Raw genomic sequence first — 15903 nt, forward strand, 5'->3', positions numbered from 1 at the left:
TCTAGATCAGTTTCCCAGGTCTGGTTTTTACAACATTCCTGTGGAGTTTAATGATTATAACAAGCTTTACAGACCTTCTGCCCAAATCTCCATTGTATTTTTTGTTTTACTTGGCCGCACAGGGTCTTAGTTGTGGCCAGCAGGCGTGTGGGATCTTAGTTCCCCAACCAGGATCGAACCAGAGTGCCCTGAACTCTTGACCACCGGACCACCAGTGAAGTCCCTCTATGTGAAAGTGAAAGTGAAGTCTCTCAGTCGTGTCCAACTCTTTGCGACCCCATGGACTGTAGCTCACCAGGCTCCTCAGCCCATGGAATTTTCCAGGCAAGAGTACTGGAGTGGGTTGCCATTTCCTTCTCCAGGGGATCTTCCCGACCCAGGGATCGAACCTGAGTCTCCCGCACTGCAGGCAGACGCTTTACCGTCTAAGGCACCGGGGAAGAAGTCCCTCTATATTGGTTTTTAAATGACTTGTGAAGCAGCACTTTCAATACAGTGTGAGAGGTGAAGAAGTTCAGAAAGGGTGGGACTCCCTGGCCTGGCCTGGCCGTTTCTCCTGATGCCAAGTGAGACTCAACAGCACAGACGGTCATGGGGAAGCTCCAGTAAGAGCTGCCAGACAGGTGAAAACTGGCATTATGACCACATTCGCCACCGGAGTTCGGTATTGACCAAGCTCCTGCAAAGAGATGTACTACAGGTGCTGCGGAGTTTTCACAGGCTTCTACCCTTTGGCCGCATACCTGGAAAACCTGGGTCTCTTAAAATAAATTGCGTAGCCCGAATCCCACCCCCTAGACATTCCTGTTCAGTTGATCACGGGTAGGGGTTGGTTAGGAGTGTGTTTTAAAGCACCTGATCCCCAGGTGCTTAAGGGCTCTTAACTAGCTTGGGATTAGAGATGTCTGTTTCAATCTGAGGCGCCCTCTCCAAAATAAATCAAAGATGTATATTTGAAGTTATCCACAATTGTTTACACAGTTTTAACATAAGACGAACGCCCACCCACGGACCCTAGGCAAAGACTACCGAGCCAAGCGTCAGGGTTTTCTGAGACCCACGATGGGAGCTCCTTCACGATGTCAGCTCGCTCTCTGAGGTCGCCGACCCTCGGAGGAGGGCAAGAAGTCCCAGGGAAAGGGGTCTCAGCTCTCCCACTTTCAACCATTCTCCGCTTTAAAGCCCAAAGTGATCGAGCTGTTTGGTGGGGCGCCAGGGATCGCGGGTACCCGCGGCGGGGGAGGGGAGCCCCGGGTCCGGGTTTCCCGGCGCAACCGCCTTACCCAACGATGAGAAAGATGATGCGTAACGGCTCGGTGGAGATGGTGAAGATATAGAGGGCGAGCGCAGGCCCGAAGGCAATGAAGGCGCAGCCGAAGAACACGGCCGCCGTCATGGCGACCGCAGAAGCCGGCCGGGGGGGCCTGGCCTAGACAGTGGGGCGCAGAGCGCCGAACCAGCTGAGAACCAGGACGAGGGCGGGGCAGGACCAGAGACTGGAGGCGGGGCGAGAGCGGGGCGCGAGCGGGGCGCGGCGGCGGGCGAGGGTGTGGTGGGGCGGGCCGCGGCGGGGGCGGAGCGCGGCGCGCCGCAGCGGAGGGCGGGGCGCGGCGGGGCGCGGCGGGGCGGGGCGGGGCGCGGCGGGGCGGGGCGGGGCGCGGCGGGGCGGGGCGGGGCGCGGCGGGGCGGGGCGGGGCGGGGCGGGGCGCGGCTCACCAGGCTTCCGCTCTGGAGTCGTTGTTGTTGTTGTTTGCTTGCTCAGTCCTGGTCGACTCTGAGAGCCCGTAGACTGCAGCACCAGGCTTCCCTGTCCTTCACCATCTCCTGGAGTTTGCTCAAATTCTTGTCCATTGAGTCGATCATGCCATCCAACTATCTCATCCTCTGTGGCCCCTTCTCTTGCCTTCAATCTTTCCCAGCATCAGGGTCTTTTCCAGGGAGCTGGCTCTTCGCATCAGGTGGCCAAAGTATTGGAACTTCAGCTTCAGCATCAGTCCTTCCAATGAATATTCAGGATTGATTTCCTTTAGAGTTGACTGGTTTTATCTCCTTACAGTCCAAGGGACTCTCCAGAGTCTTCTCCAATAACACAGTTTGAAAACATCAGTTCTTTGGTGCTCAGCCTTCTTTATGGTCCAGCTGTCAGATCCATACATGACAACTGGAAAAACCATAGCTTTGACTATGTGGCCCTTTGTCAGCAAAGTAATGTCTCTGCTTTTTAATGCGCTGTCTAGGTTCTTCACAGCTTTTCTTCTAAGGGGCAAGCATCTTTTCATTTCATGGTTGCAGTCACTTGCAGTGATTTTGGAGCCCAAGAAAACAGTCTGTTACTGTTTCTATTGTTTCCCCATCTATTTGCCATGAAGTGATGGTACCGGATGCCATGATCTTAGTTTTCTGAATGTTTAGTTTTAAGCCAGATTTTTCACTCTCCTCTTTCACCTCTATCAAGAGGCTCTTTAGTTCCTCTTTGCTTCCTGCCATAAGGATGGTGTCATCTGCATATCTGAGGTTATTGATATTTCTCCAAGCAATTTTGATTCCAGCTTATGCTTCATCTAGCCCGGCATTTTTCATGCTATACACTGCATATAAGCTAAATAAGCAGGGTGACAACATAAAGCCTTGACATACTCCTCTCCCGATTTGGAACCGCTCCGTTGTTCCATGTCCAGTTCTAACATGTCTCAAGGTATGGTAGCTTCTGATCCAGAGGCAGAGATCACTGGAGATTTTAGAGTTGGAGCCAAAGCACTCAGTCCCCTGCTGCCACCAATCGTATACATTACGCTGGCCAAGGACGCCAGCTGTGAGATGCCTAAGAGGAGTGGAGGTCCCCAACCCCCTTTGGATCCAGGACAGGGGAAGATTCCAGATCAACTGAAGAAGAACACACAGGACATAGGCAGGATTCCATTTCTAAACAAAGGAGTCTTTTTTTTAAAGGACATTATGCCATTTGTTGACTGTACAAAACTATAGCTGGGGTGGCTGTGATGACCCAGGTGACAACTCTTAGACTATAAAAGCCCCATCTCGGGGTTGTTTTGGTGAGCTAGTTTTATTTGTACCCCACTCCTGCCAAGTCTTAAAAAAAATGTTTTGAAGGCATTCTTTGATCATCCCATAGTAACAGGTTCATCTCCCTACTCAGTTTTTACTTGTTTGTATCTCCCATTAACACATAAAATTTTGGAGGGCAGGGTTTTTGTTCTTTCTTGGTTGCACAACAGCAGTGGCTCAGATGGTAAAGAATTTGCCTGCAGTTCAGGAGACCTGAGTTGTATCCCAGGCTTTGGAAGATCCCCTGGAGAAGCGAATGGCTACCCACTCCAGTATTCTTGCCTTCAGACCAGAAGAGGGTGCTCACTAAATACCTGTTCAATGGATGAAATAATTTTAAAAGTGGAATTCACAAACATTTGCTATTTTATATTAATCGAACAGTTTCTGAGAGTTTTACAAATTAAAACCAGAAGGTTAATTTCACTGATCATTCACATCTAATAAGATTTATCTCCATGTCTAACAGTCTGGTCTTAAGTTGCTCAATCTTGTCTGACTCTTTGTGACTCCATAGACTGGATAGAGCCCGCCAGACTCTTTTGTCCCTGGAATTCTTCAGGCAAGAATATTGGAGTGGGGTTACCATACCCTTCTCCAGGGGATCTTCCCAATCCCATGATTGAACCCGGGCCTCCTGCATGGCAGGCAGATTCTTTACTGTCTGAGCCACATTTAATGGGGATAATAATATTTAACATATTATGGGTTTTTTAGGATTGTGCCTGTTTGGTAAGTGCTATATAAGTGTTAGCCATTTCTACATATTCTTTATCATGAATAAAGCTCTTGTGAATCAACACTGAAAAGACAAAAATTGGGACCTGACTGAAGATGTTTTGTGGCTCATTTCTTTATGGTAAAATGTCATCTTTGTCCATTTAAAATAGACATATATATTTTCCTTTTACTCCACAGAATTTTTCTTCATTTTGAAATGTCTTTTCCAGTATCTATTAAAACTCAGGTTGAGACAATAGTTGAAATTGATAAAGTGATTCACCATTAGATAGATTCCTTTGGTTCTATCCTGAATCAGATTTGTCAAATGTATTTACATTACTTCAGCTTCATGCAGAAATGCCTTCATAGAAGCATATCATACTCATGTCCTTGGTGTGAAATTAAGCTTTTTTTAATACAAGAAACTGTAAGCAGATACAATAGAGGATCCGCTGAGAAAGAGAAACAGGCATGGCTTTATTGACATAAGAAAATCTGTTTTTTGCCTAAGCTATTTTGTCATCTAAGCCTGGACACAATGCTTGTCCTTGAACTGGTCTTAGTAATTAATAATTAAAAATTAGTAATTAATAATAAAAATAAAAAACACTTATTTTTATTTATTTGGCTGTGTTGGGTCTTAGTTGTGGCATGTGGACTCTAGTTCCCTTGCCAGCGACTGAACCTGGGCCCCCTGCATTGGGAGCACACTCTTAGTCACTGGACCACCAGGGATGTCCCAGTAATTAATAATCTTAAGGGAACAAAAGAATGCAGGACAGTTATCAGGCAAGATAAGCAACAATAGGAAAGATAATACATCAGCAATAAAGACTCCCAGTTCTGTTTCAACGGTAAAGATTAGCCTGAAACCTCAACCACCAGATCAACTGGAACCTGAGGGATGATGCATTTGACCTTTCCCGACCTTCATGACTTTAATCAACTAAAGCTTGGACTATTGTCAAACTCTGTCTCAATTCTATGCTTAATTCCCCTCTGCTCAAGCCCCTTCATAAATATGCATGTACAGTTACCTTGAAATTTCCCCAATTTTGCTGTCTGTACACTGCTTTGAGAAAGATCCCCAGTGTTCTCCATACTTGCTGCGAGTAATAAATCCTTCCTTCTCCTGATCTTTGGCTTCCTTGTGCTTTTTTGCATTGACATCCACCAAGAGGTGAACACAGTTTTTCATGTAGCAAAATGGCTATCTACATTTTTTCTTGCAAATTTCACAAAACTATTTCATTATCATTATTCGGTATCTCTAATTTACTTTTTAAGTAAAAAAAAGGGCTAGAAAAAAAGTTTTGTTTTGCCTGACAAGCGCATATGCTAAGCCTGAGAGCTAACTTATCATATTCAGGCTTCATCTTAATTTCCAGGAAGCTTGGAGCTAAATCTAATAGTCGATTATAGCAACTATTCTTTTTTGTTTTAATTACAATTACTGCCATGACTTCAGAATATGCTTATTCTTTTATCCCTATTTTGATTTGATTACCTCGATTTTAACCAAGATCTGTGTCTCCATTAAAGCTGCCTCAAATACTTTAGAAGTAGGCAACTCAACATAGAGAGCTATAAGTTGGGGGAATTTGTACTTAGGATATCTTGACTATATCTCAGTTCAATTTCAGTCTTCAAGTCTAGTTTAAAAATGGGGAGGCAATGTAAAACCTAAAATTAAGATTAGGTTTTCATCATTGGGGAAATGATGTTTTAACAATCAGTTATCCACTCTCCAAAAAAACATACCTAGACCTTACAAAGAAATATGAGATAATTGTATTTAGCAGCTCTAATTATGAAATAAATGGCAACCCACTCCAGTATTCTTGCCTGGAGAATCCCATGGACAGAGGAGCCTGGCAGGCTACAGTCCATGGGGTCACAAGATTCAGACACGACTTAGCAACTAAACAACTACCACCAGTGTAAAATGTAATGAATCTGCCCCCCTATCTATGAAGACATCTTTTTAAATTTATTTTTAATTGATGGATAATTGCTTTACAATGTTGTATTGGCTTCTGCCATACAACATGAATTAGCCATATGTGTGTGTGTATATATATGTGTGTATCTCCTTACTCTTAAACCTCCCTCCTATCCCCACCCCCAACATTAAGACATCCTTAACTGATATGTCTGTTGGAATAGAAATTAACTAGAACAAACCATCAAAATCACCAATAAGATAATCTTCAGCATTCATTTACTAAAACACTTATTTACTAAAAACACTTATTTCAAGCTTTCTCTGAATTACATTTATATAATGCATTGCTGTTTAAAAAGCACTTTACACTGATTTTAGCAATTCTACTTACAAGTGAGGACTGAGAAGCTAAGTAGCAGTGCTATTGACTTCTCAAGTTTTTATGAACTTACTATGAGCTTTCTCCAGAGACTCGAAAACATACTAAGTGATGTTGGGAGTTAAGTCTCTAAAAGATACCTGGGGGAAGGAGGCTGACACATGCTATGGATAAGAATACAAACTGCTGGGTGTGCACCTGGAGGAGTGGGAGTGTAAAAAAGTAATATCACATTTTAGCAATTTATCCAGTAATGCTTGGACATACCTACTAGTAATTTATAATATACTAATGAATTCACTTGAGCTTTATTTTCTGACAGTGCTGATAGATTATACTCAACCATTTACTTATTCATTCAAAATTCATGTTGCATGACTATGACGTTATCAGGCACAATGCTAGGCTCTGGGAGTTACACCAGTGAAACAGCTGTGTATCCTGTCTTCACCGAGCTTACGGTCTAGTGAAGACACCAGACAGGCAAGTGAAAGTCGCTCAGTTGTGTCCAACTCTTTGTGACCCCAGGGACTATAGAGTCCATGGAATTCTCCAGGCCAGAATACTGGAATGGGCAGGCTTTCCCTTCTCCAGGGGATCTTCCCGACCCAGGAATCGAACCAGGGTCTTCTGCATTGCAGGTGGATTCTTTACCAAGACAGGCAAGGAGAAGGATTATGAGGATATAAGAAAGGTGGAAGTGAATCCATGTAACTCAGATTGGATTCAAACCCAGTCAAAACCCATGGTCTTTTAACTGAGATCACACATTTGTTTTCAGGACTTAATGAAACTCAAATTTTGGATGTTCCTTTGCAGAAAGAATTCAGTTAAAGACAAAGTGATAAGTAAAAAGTGGATTTATTTAGAGAGAAACATACTCCACAATGTGTTGGCCATCTCAGTAGGTGAAAGTGGCCTTGAAATATGGCATGGTTATTTTTTATGGGCTGGGTAACTTCATAGGCTGAGTGGGAGGAGTATTCCAACTGTCTTGGGGGAAGGGATGGGGATTTCAAGGAAATGGGCTGCAGCCCACCTTTTGGCCTTTGATGGTTGGTCTCAGAACTATCCTGGTGCTGCTGGATGTGTCATTTAGCTTGCTGATGTGTTACGATGAGCATATAATGAGGCTCAAGGTCTAGTGGAAGTCAACTCATCTGAGTCTTGGACCTATTTGTTTCTTCATCCACCATCTTGGACCTATTTAGTTCTTATCAGTTGATGTCATGTCCTCGGGCTATGACATTCTTTCAAAGGTTGTACCCTGCCCTCTTCTCTCCTGTTTCAGAAGGAGAGCCAATCCAAATTTGTGAGGTATTGCTAAAGATGACACCCACTCATTCAGGACTCAGCTTTGGAGTTAGTAAAGCTAGAAGTAGGAGAGACAGAGAAAGACAAGAGAAAAGACTCCAAAGTGAAAGAAAGCAGGGCATTTCTGAGGACAAAAAGTAGGTCAGGATGTCCTCGGAGTGTGAGGAGAGAAGAGACAAAAAAGGACAGCAGGTTAGAGTTCACCTGAAGTTCCAAGCTTATCCAAGGGAGTGGCAGGCTCTGATCTCCTTTGCAGATAATGGGAAATGGGATTCCAGATAAGAAGTTCTTGGCATCTGCAGGTATGAATCAGGGAAACAGCAGGAGTCTGGAGAAAAGCAGGAGTCTGGAGAAAAGCAGACAAATTCAAAAGAGATTTAGGAATTGTGCAAAACAAAAGTTAGTTACTGATGAGCTCCACGGAGTGAGGGAGAGGGAAAAATCAAGGATGATGGTTTCTGCAAAGACATATATATATACATGTATATAATATATACATATATATATAATATATATACATACATATATATACAAATTAATTAATTTTACTTGTGTCAACTGAAAAAAAAAGGCACAACCTAAAAGCTGAGAATTTTTTATTCAGCCGACTGGCTGAGGACTTAAGCCCATAAGACAGCCTCTCAGACATTTCTGAGTTACTGATCCAAAGAGGCAAGGAAGGAGCCAGATATATAGGAATTTTTGAAAAAGCAAAAACCTGGTAGTCAGAATATCAAAAAGATTACTGTTCATGTTAATGAATTTAGCACTTTTCTACGGGTGGGAAGATGCAAGAGTCTGGGCTCACTGAAACAATTTCTTAGGTATGCACCTTACCTATCTAGATTCATCTTGAATCCCCTCTAGGTGCTGTTTTGCAGGGTGTGTGTGTGGTGTGGGTGGGGTGGATGTGGTGGCTCATGACTTGATGGCCACAATATCCTTTGTTTGCTGATATGGCCATTGATGTGTTTCATATATACTTGCTGTGGGAGTATACTCATGTATCCCTGTAACTAATATTAGAAAACTTCAATTTTGTCAATAGGAAACATTGAAGAGAGGGGAAGAGAGGATTTACCCAATTTACTGATATATAAACAACATTCTGGGTGATGGGTGATTTGTCTTATTAAAAGAACATCCTTCTGTAAAGGTTAAAATAGTGTAAGATATTTAACAAAGACTAAAATAAAGATGAGGGCCAGATAATGAAGCTTCTCTTTTTATTGCTAAACTTACTGAGGCTCTGATGAATTTACTTCCAACTTTCTAAAAAAATATTTATTATTTATTTTTGGTTTCTGTTGTGGCGCCTGGGCTCCAGAGCATGTGGGCCACCAATGGGGCATGTGCGGGCTTAGTAGTTGAGGCCCTTGTGGGAGCATGTGGGATCTTAGTTTCCTGACCAGGCATTGAACCCGAGTCCCCTGCACTGGAAGGAAGATTCTTAACCACTGGACCACCAGGGAAGTCCCCCTTTACTTTTAATCTTTCTTCAAATTAAAAAGTAAATGGAAAAAAAAAAGTAAATGGAGAACCAAACAACTCCTACTTTATACTTAACTTTATTCAGTGATGGTTGATTTTGATGACTGCTGAAATTCACTCATTTTCCCCCCAACATTTCTTAAACACCTACTATATGCCAGGCCCTTTGTCTGATACTGTGAATACAAAAACCAAATACTTAGTCCCCAGCCTGCAAGAGCTGAGTCTAGTGGGGAAGGAAAGTAAACAGATGATTCCAATCCAGTGCCGTGATTGACACTTTGGGCAGGCATAGGAGAGGGTTCCTAACCAAGGATGGGGTTGTTGCTGAAGTCTTCCCACCAAACCCTAACTGAACATTGAAAGATAAGAAGTCAGTCAGGCAAGGGGTGGAGAGTCAGCAGAAGGAGCAGCCTAAGGAAAGAAATGACAAAGCATGTTGTTTGGAGATGCAAGTACTGATGAGGTTCAAAAGATATGTGTGAGTTCAAGTGTGACAAAATCAAAGGCTGCAGAGAAAGAGGTGGAGGTAGCAAAGGACTTTGCCAGGTTAAAGGGTTTAAATGTGGCAGTGATAGATTTAAAAACCATTCAGCACTGTGAAAACTGGAGAGGAGGAAAATAAGAGACTAGAAGACTGGTTAGGAGAAGTTACAGAAATCTAGGCAAAAGATAAGGAGGCCTGAACAAAGAGAAACTAACATGACATTGTAAACCAACTATAAATCATCAAAACTGCTGTAAAACATAAATAAAATTTCCCTCTCCCAAAAAACAAAAGGAGAACTCTAAGTCAGATGTGAAAGCAAAAGTGAAGTCGCTCAGTCATGTCCAACTCTTTGGGATCCCATGGACTGCAGCCTCCCAGGCTCCTCCGTCCATGGGATTTTCCAGGCAAGAGTACCGGAGTGGGTTGCCATTTCCTTCTCCAGGGGAATCTTCCCAACTCAGGGATTGAACCCGGGTCTCCTGCATTGCAGGAGATGTAAAGTTTGATGTAAAGTCAGATGTAAAGTTTGCTAAAATATCTCAGGTCTACCATGGTTTATGACACATACCTAGCAAATTAGAAAAGACATTTTTTAAACGTGCATTTCAGAGAGATATGAGTATTTTCATTATGTAGTTTTTATTTTAGACGAACATTGTAAAAAAAAGTTCATCTGGAATAAAATCCATTTTTTTTCCTTAAAAAAAAAAAAACAAACCCAAAACACAGCATCATTATCAGTACACAGTTAATGAGTTGGCTTTAACAAGATCAACAACATGACAGGTTCACTTTATCTGCCGGTTTTTCACATTAAGCCGTTGGAGCAAAGGTAAAGTATGCTGAAACATAGACAGGAGGACAACTCTATGGAAAAAACAGGTATTTCCCACTGGCGACATGATTTTAGTCAAACACTTTAAGGTATTTTGCTTTAAAGGAACAGTGTCAGCTGCAAATAAACAAAATAAGACCCATCTGTAAGGCCATAGGAATGAATTATAATTAAATTCACATTTTAAAAAAAGATAAGAAATGAAACAAGTTCTATTAGTTCTTGGCAATAAGAAATGCAATTGCGTATGGCACAAGCATTTTAAAAAATGAAGTAAAATTTGAAAATATACCTATAACAATTGCTTGCTAATTTCCATTTCTGCAAATTTCACTTACATTTTTTTCATAGTGATCATAATATTAATTTTATTAGTCTGAAAAAAGACCATTTCTACTGTAAAATTGTGCTAGTACTTAAAATTTTATTAGCATATCCTGTCCATCTACATCTCTACAGGACAAGGAATTTTTTAGACATTCCCCCACCCCCTTCTTTAGATGTAACAAGATGGAAAAAGGAATGTCCTTTCTGTTAAAAGAAAAAATCTAAAACATCTGACATGAGAAATGAGTGCTTAAAATCTGAGATAAGTAAACCAACATAACAAAATGCTGTTTTAAAATTTTAAGCTTAGAAACTTGCCTTTTGAGATTAATAACTAAATTTATAAAGAAATCAAAGTTATGAACAAGCAAAGAAAGTCTGCTTACATGTATCACTTACTGCTCACAAGAAAAACTCAGTAAGCCTTAATACAGATTCTCAGCATTCAGAACCTGTAAAACGGAGTTATAATCTCTTATTTAGAAATTTATGCAAACATTTATCTATATTGCACAGCTAAATTTATTAATGGAGACAGGAAGATAATACTTTTTTTTCCTGCGCTATTGGATAAGACATGTGTGTTCTATCCTAAACTACCTCCTACCTTTTCCAATGATGCTTTAGTTCAAAACAAAACATAGAGTCTAAATTGTGCTGGATACTTAAAGACTGGCTCACTGTTTTTCTACTAGGTATTAGAATACTAGTTAGCTAAATGAGGTATAATTAAAAAATAGTCCTTCAAAGTAAAGAGTATATAGTCTTCTGAAAATTTGTAACAAAGACTGCACAAAATGTTCATGTGAAGAGTAAGAAAGCCTGCAGCACCGCCTAACTGATGCACAAGTGGATTATTTTCCCATCATGTCTGAAGAAAAATGTAGCTAAAATAAGTTCCCAGTGAAACATTTTACAATTAACTGACCTACATACTACTTAGTTACAGCACATTTGCATTGTCTGATAACCCTCAGACTCTTATTTGAAAAGGTTGAGCCCAATCATTGTCAAAAATCAGCACACTGATAATAAAATGCAGCCACTGAACTACTAACACTGCTGCAAAAAATCTTCATGTATCCTGACCCATAAGACGACAAAAACGCTCACACAAAACTAGATTTCTTCAGTTTCAGCAGGGAAAAGACAATTATCTGTCACTAAATTCATCTACAAATAGAAAAAATAATGCACTATATGTACATTATTAAGCAAAGTGGAATATTTATTGGGGCAGTGTTACCATGCAGAAAGTGAATTTCCTATGGTCTTAGCTCAAATTATATACAATTTAGCAAAGCTAAATGTAAGAAAATAGCAAGGACAATTTATTTCTATATAACAGAGTATATACCCCCAGTTTGCTGCTACTTCAAAGAACACTTTTAGACTCATTTAACTTTTCTAGGCTCTTTCAAAGGGAAGTTCATGGAGACTAGTTATTAACCCATATGCGACAACAGAAGAAAAAAGGAAAAAACAAAACAAACAAAAGCAAAGCATTCTGTTAAAAATAAAAAAAGGTTAACCACAGAATATGTCAGTTTTGGTTTGCAGACAACCCCTGAGATATAAACCAAAGTGTTAAGACACCAAAGAGTCCGAGGTAAATTACTAAGAGGGTTACATTCATAGGTGGTGTCATAGCACTTGCCTTTTAGAAATTACCTTGTTACCATCCAGAAAGCTTAACTGCTGGGATCTTTTCCTGAAAATCAGTGAATACAAGATGTTTCTAAGAAATTATTTTCTTCATTTCAGAAATATATTAATATCTAATTTTAAGATGGTAGACTTACAGTCCACTTGTGATCAAGGAACTACTGATTTTACTGGTACACCAATAGGTGCTTTTAAGCCTATAAGTACAAAAAAAAAAAAGTCAAGGAGACCGAAATTTGTGGATATTAAGTTTAGAGAACCCATCAAAACTAGCTCTGGTATATATTTCCTGCCACTAAATTGTGCCTAAGTTTTCAAACAAGTAGTGAAGACTGACTGGTCCAAGTATTCCAGTGATACATCTTAATTTGAAGCAGAATTCTCTGCAGTAACAAGCAATCCATTCCCACTTTCATCTTCCAGCCTTAACCATTAAGCATGATGGGAACCTTTGTGAAACAAAACTGGCTTAACAGGAAGTATAATTATTAATCCCTAATCACCTCTTTATTACTCCCTCTTTGTTATGACATTGAAGGCTAGAATAATATAATGAATTTGGCACGTAAGTTAATACTAAATACTTTCTTTTTTTCCTCATGTGACAGTTTCACCTACAAAAGGCATTACCAGTACCAGTGTATGATGAGAAAGGCAGCTAAGCTTTTGGTTGGCTTTCATCCAAATGGCTGGACCAAGTTCTATAACAGTGAACCTGAACAGATGGATCTGGGTTCTACACATTTAATAACAACTGTTGTAAAACTGAAACCATGCTCTTATTTTCTCTAATGAAAAGGTGAGACTTTTCCTAGAGGATGCACTAGGACTAATTACTCTTAATAATAATAATAAAAGTCCAATTAAAAAAAATCATTTTCACCATTACCAACAACTATCTCTGTGAAATTACATCCACAAGTTAACCTCTCTCCCTATGGGTAAGCTTTCTGTGAACTGAGTCCGAATCTAACTCTTCAGACAGGGATTATGGTAAGAACTGGGCATTACTACTAAACCAGTAAGCTAAGAGTGAATCTAGGAAAAGATATATGACATATGCTGATGTGACAAAACATCAACTAGATGCTGAAATAAAACCCTAAACTAACTCTCTGCCTATGTAAAATTCCAGCTCAAGAAGTTTACATGTAGAAACAGACAGCAGTGTTCAAATATGTTTTAGGTAAGTGATTACAATAGGTCAAACGTAGGAAAGAAGAGGGAATACAAATCTCAAGAAAAGTGACACTAAGATGATTTCCAAATGCAGCTTCAATAGAGTAGGCAGAAGTAATCAATTGAAAAAAATGATTTATTCAGCTACTCAGACTCTCCGGCAAAAAGGTCGGGAATGAAGAAAACTCTAAACAATTTGAAGAAATAAGCTGCGGCCTTTGATGGGCATTTTTAGGAATTTCTAAAATAAACTTTTATCAAAATTTAATGACTCTTTAAGAAAACCAGAGCCCTTAAATAAATGCTATCAATGCAATAACATTTGGCCATATGAACCAGACCAAACGTCCTAAAATTTTAGTATATTAACCTCTGCTTTAAATGTTCTACTCTTTTTTAAAAAACATTGCCAAAAGCAAATCTGTCAGAAGTGTGCAGATATGAATCTCAGATTGTGCTGTAACAATGAAAGGCTAACACTGATGTGCAAAGTGAAAAAGAAAACGGTAGCAGCTTCTGCAACACGCAATAAAACAGAGGAGAAACAAGTTAAGTCCGGCACATGTCTCCACTTCATGGCTTCCACGTTTGAAGAGTGAAGCCTGTTATCCTGACGGGCCATAAGGCTGGGATCCACTGCACACTTAGTGTGCAGAATCTAGGTACAGGTTCAGCGGTGCTCTCAGTAGCAGCCAGGTGGGGTGGTTCTGAGGCTGGGTGACCTGTGCTTTCAGAGAAGCAGGAGAGGGTCCTCAAGATGTGCTGCAGTCTCTCAGAAAAAGTTCATCAAAGTAGCGAACAACGGAAGAAACTGGTCTTCTTTGATCGGTTTTCTGTTATTTTCACTGGTCCACCTGCCCCTGATGAATTGCTGTCGTTCTGAAAAACAGAAGATGAAGTTACCAAGGAGATAAAAGTTTCATGGTTTGAGCTCAATTATCCAAAAAATAAAAATATCTAACCATGCCCATAAATTTGTACTCAGTAGTCTAATTAGGAAGGGATCTAGTTAAGCTCTTACGCTTTCTATTTCTTTGGAAACAGTGGGTTAAAAAGGGAAAACTATTTTAAGGCGAGCACCTAATACATTAACAACATTTTAGTTAGGCAGTTCCTATTTCCAGTCCAAAGAAATTATAACCACAAGAGTGTAAAGTATCAAGGGTAATGATGGAAACGATGTTAAGATACTGGTACTGGCAATCCTGCTAGAGTCAAGAAGAGCTGGTAACATAAGGTATACAATTACATGCAAGATTCGGGGTAAACCAAACTTTTCAGGTTGTCCTAATGAGTCATCACTGAGATTGTTTCAAATTGAAGCAACTTCAAAATCACTTCAGCAAAAGCAACTTCAGCAACTTCAAAATCACAGTTATATACAGAAACAATATTTAACTTGTGCCATTATTACTTTAATTATTCTGAACAGAATTCAATCAAAGACCACTTATGGAGCCAGAGGAAAGAACTAAAACAGCTGCAGTTCAGAAATAAAAAAAATCGGAGGAAACAGAAATGAGAATCAAAGTTTAACTGGGTTGAAAAGGTAAGACAGGGGAAAAAATGACTTAATGTGAACATATGCCTTCTCTTTAATTAAATAAACTACATAAATAAGAAAACAAATTTAAACACGGCATAAGGAAAATAAAATTATATATTATACAAACCATTTTTCTGTTGAGTTTTGTCATTATATCCCGTGCAAGTGTAAAAAACGCCTAAAAGGTAAACCAAAAGATTTCATTATTATGTTTATCTTTTAAAATAGAAATGTAGATTTCTTTATTTCATTATAAAACAAAAATATATTAATGTTTTTAATTGAGAAAAAGAACATAATTGCAATCAGTACACACATGACTACTGTAACTTATTTTTCAATTTTATCATAAAGGTTTTCCAAAATAATCACACTGTCATTCATCAAATATTTTCTGCACATAACAGCTGGCACTGGGACTCCCCTGGTGGTCCAGTGGTTAAGATACACCCTGCAATGCAGGGGACACAAGTTCGTTCCCTGGATGGGGAATTAAGATCCCACATGCCACGGAGCAACTGAGCCTAAGCGCTGCAACTGCTGAAGCCTGCATGCTTTAGAGATCATGTGCCACAACTAGGGAGTCCGTGCACTGCAACAAAAGACCTGCATGATACAATGAAGATCCCACATGATCCAACTAAGACTCAATGCAGGCAAATAAGTAAAATATTAAAAAAAAAAAAAAAACACACCACAGACATCTGGCACAAGTTCCTAATATGACACTTGTTGAGTTATGCAAACACCAAGATCACTTGCGAGGCAGAGGCTCTACAGAACTTGTGTGTCCCCAAAGTGGGGGCACAGTTTCTGGTATAGGAGATGATGAATATCTGCTTAATAACTGAAGGAATAATTCTCCCTGGTGGCTCAGACAGTAAAGAATCTGCCTGCAATGCAGAAGACTCAGGTTTGATCCCTGGGTCAGAAAAATCCCCTG

The 15903-nt window shown here is 40.1% G+C and overlaps 2 protein-coding genes across 5 annotated transcripts in view; both read right to left on the reverse strand.

The window, feature by feature from the left end:
- Positions 1-1547, reverse strand: part of APH1B (aph-1 homolog B, gamma-secretase subunit) — an 81087-nt gene extending 79540 nt beyond the window's left edge. For 3 of the 4 annotated variants that reach the window (XM_020901529.2, XM_020901530.2, XM_070469160.1), the window contains exon 1: positions 1284-1546. In XM_020901529.2, coding sequence (XP_020757188.2) covers positions 1284-1396 — 113 coding nt within the window. In that variant the 5' untranslated portion in view covers positions 1397-1546. Of the gene's footprint in view, positions 1-1283 lie in introns of all 4 variants that reach the window. The other variant, XM_020901531.2, reaches the window with a different exon arrangement.
- Positions 1548-8979: 7432 nt separating this feature from the next.
- The window catches only part of RAB8B (RAB8B, member RAS oncogene family), a 70420-nt gene continuing 63496 nt past the window's right edge, over positions 8980-15903 (reverse strand). Inside the window, exons 7-8 of the mRNA XM_070469161.1 lie at positions 15088-15138; positions 8980-14293 (exon numbers count right to left, since the gene is read on the reverse strand). Coding sequence (XP_070325262.1) covers positions 14201-14293; positions 15088-15138 — 144 coding nt within the window. The 3' untranslated portion in view covers positions 8980-14200. The remainder of the gene's footprint in view (positions 14294-15087; positions 15139-15903) is intronic.

Source organism: Odocoileus virginianus, chromosome 6, assembly GCF_023699985.2.
Source record: "Odocoileus virginianus isolate 20LAN1187 ecotype Illinois chromosome 6, Ovbor_1.2, whole genome shotgun sequence".
NCBI classification, from domain to species: domain Eukaryota; kingdom Metazoa; phylum Chordata; class Mammalia; order Artiodactyla; family Cervidae; genus Odocoileus; species Odocoileus virginianus.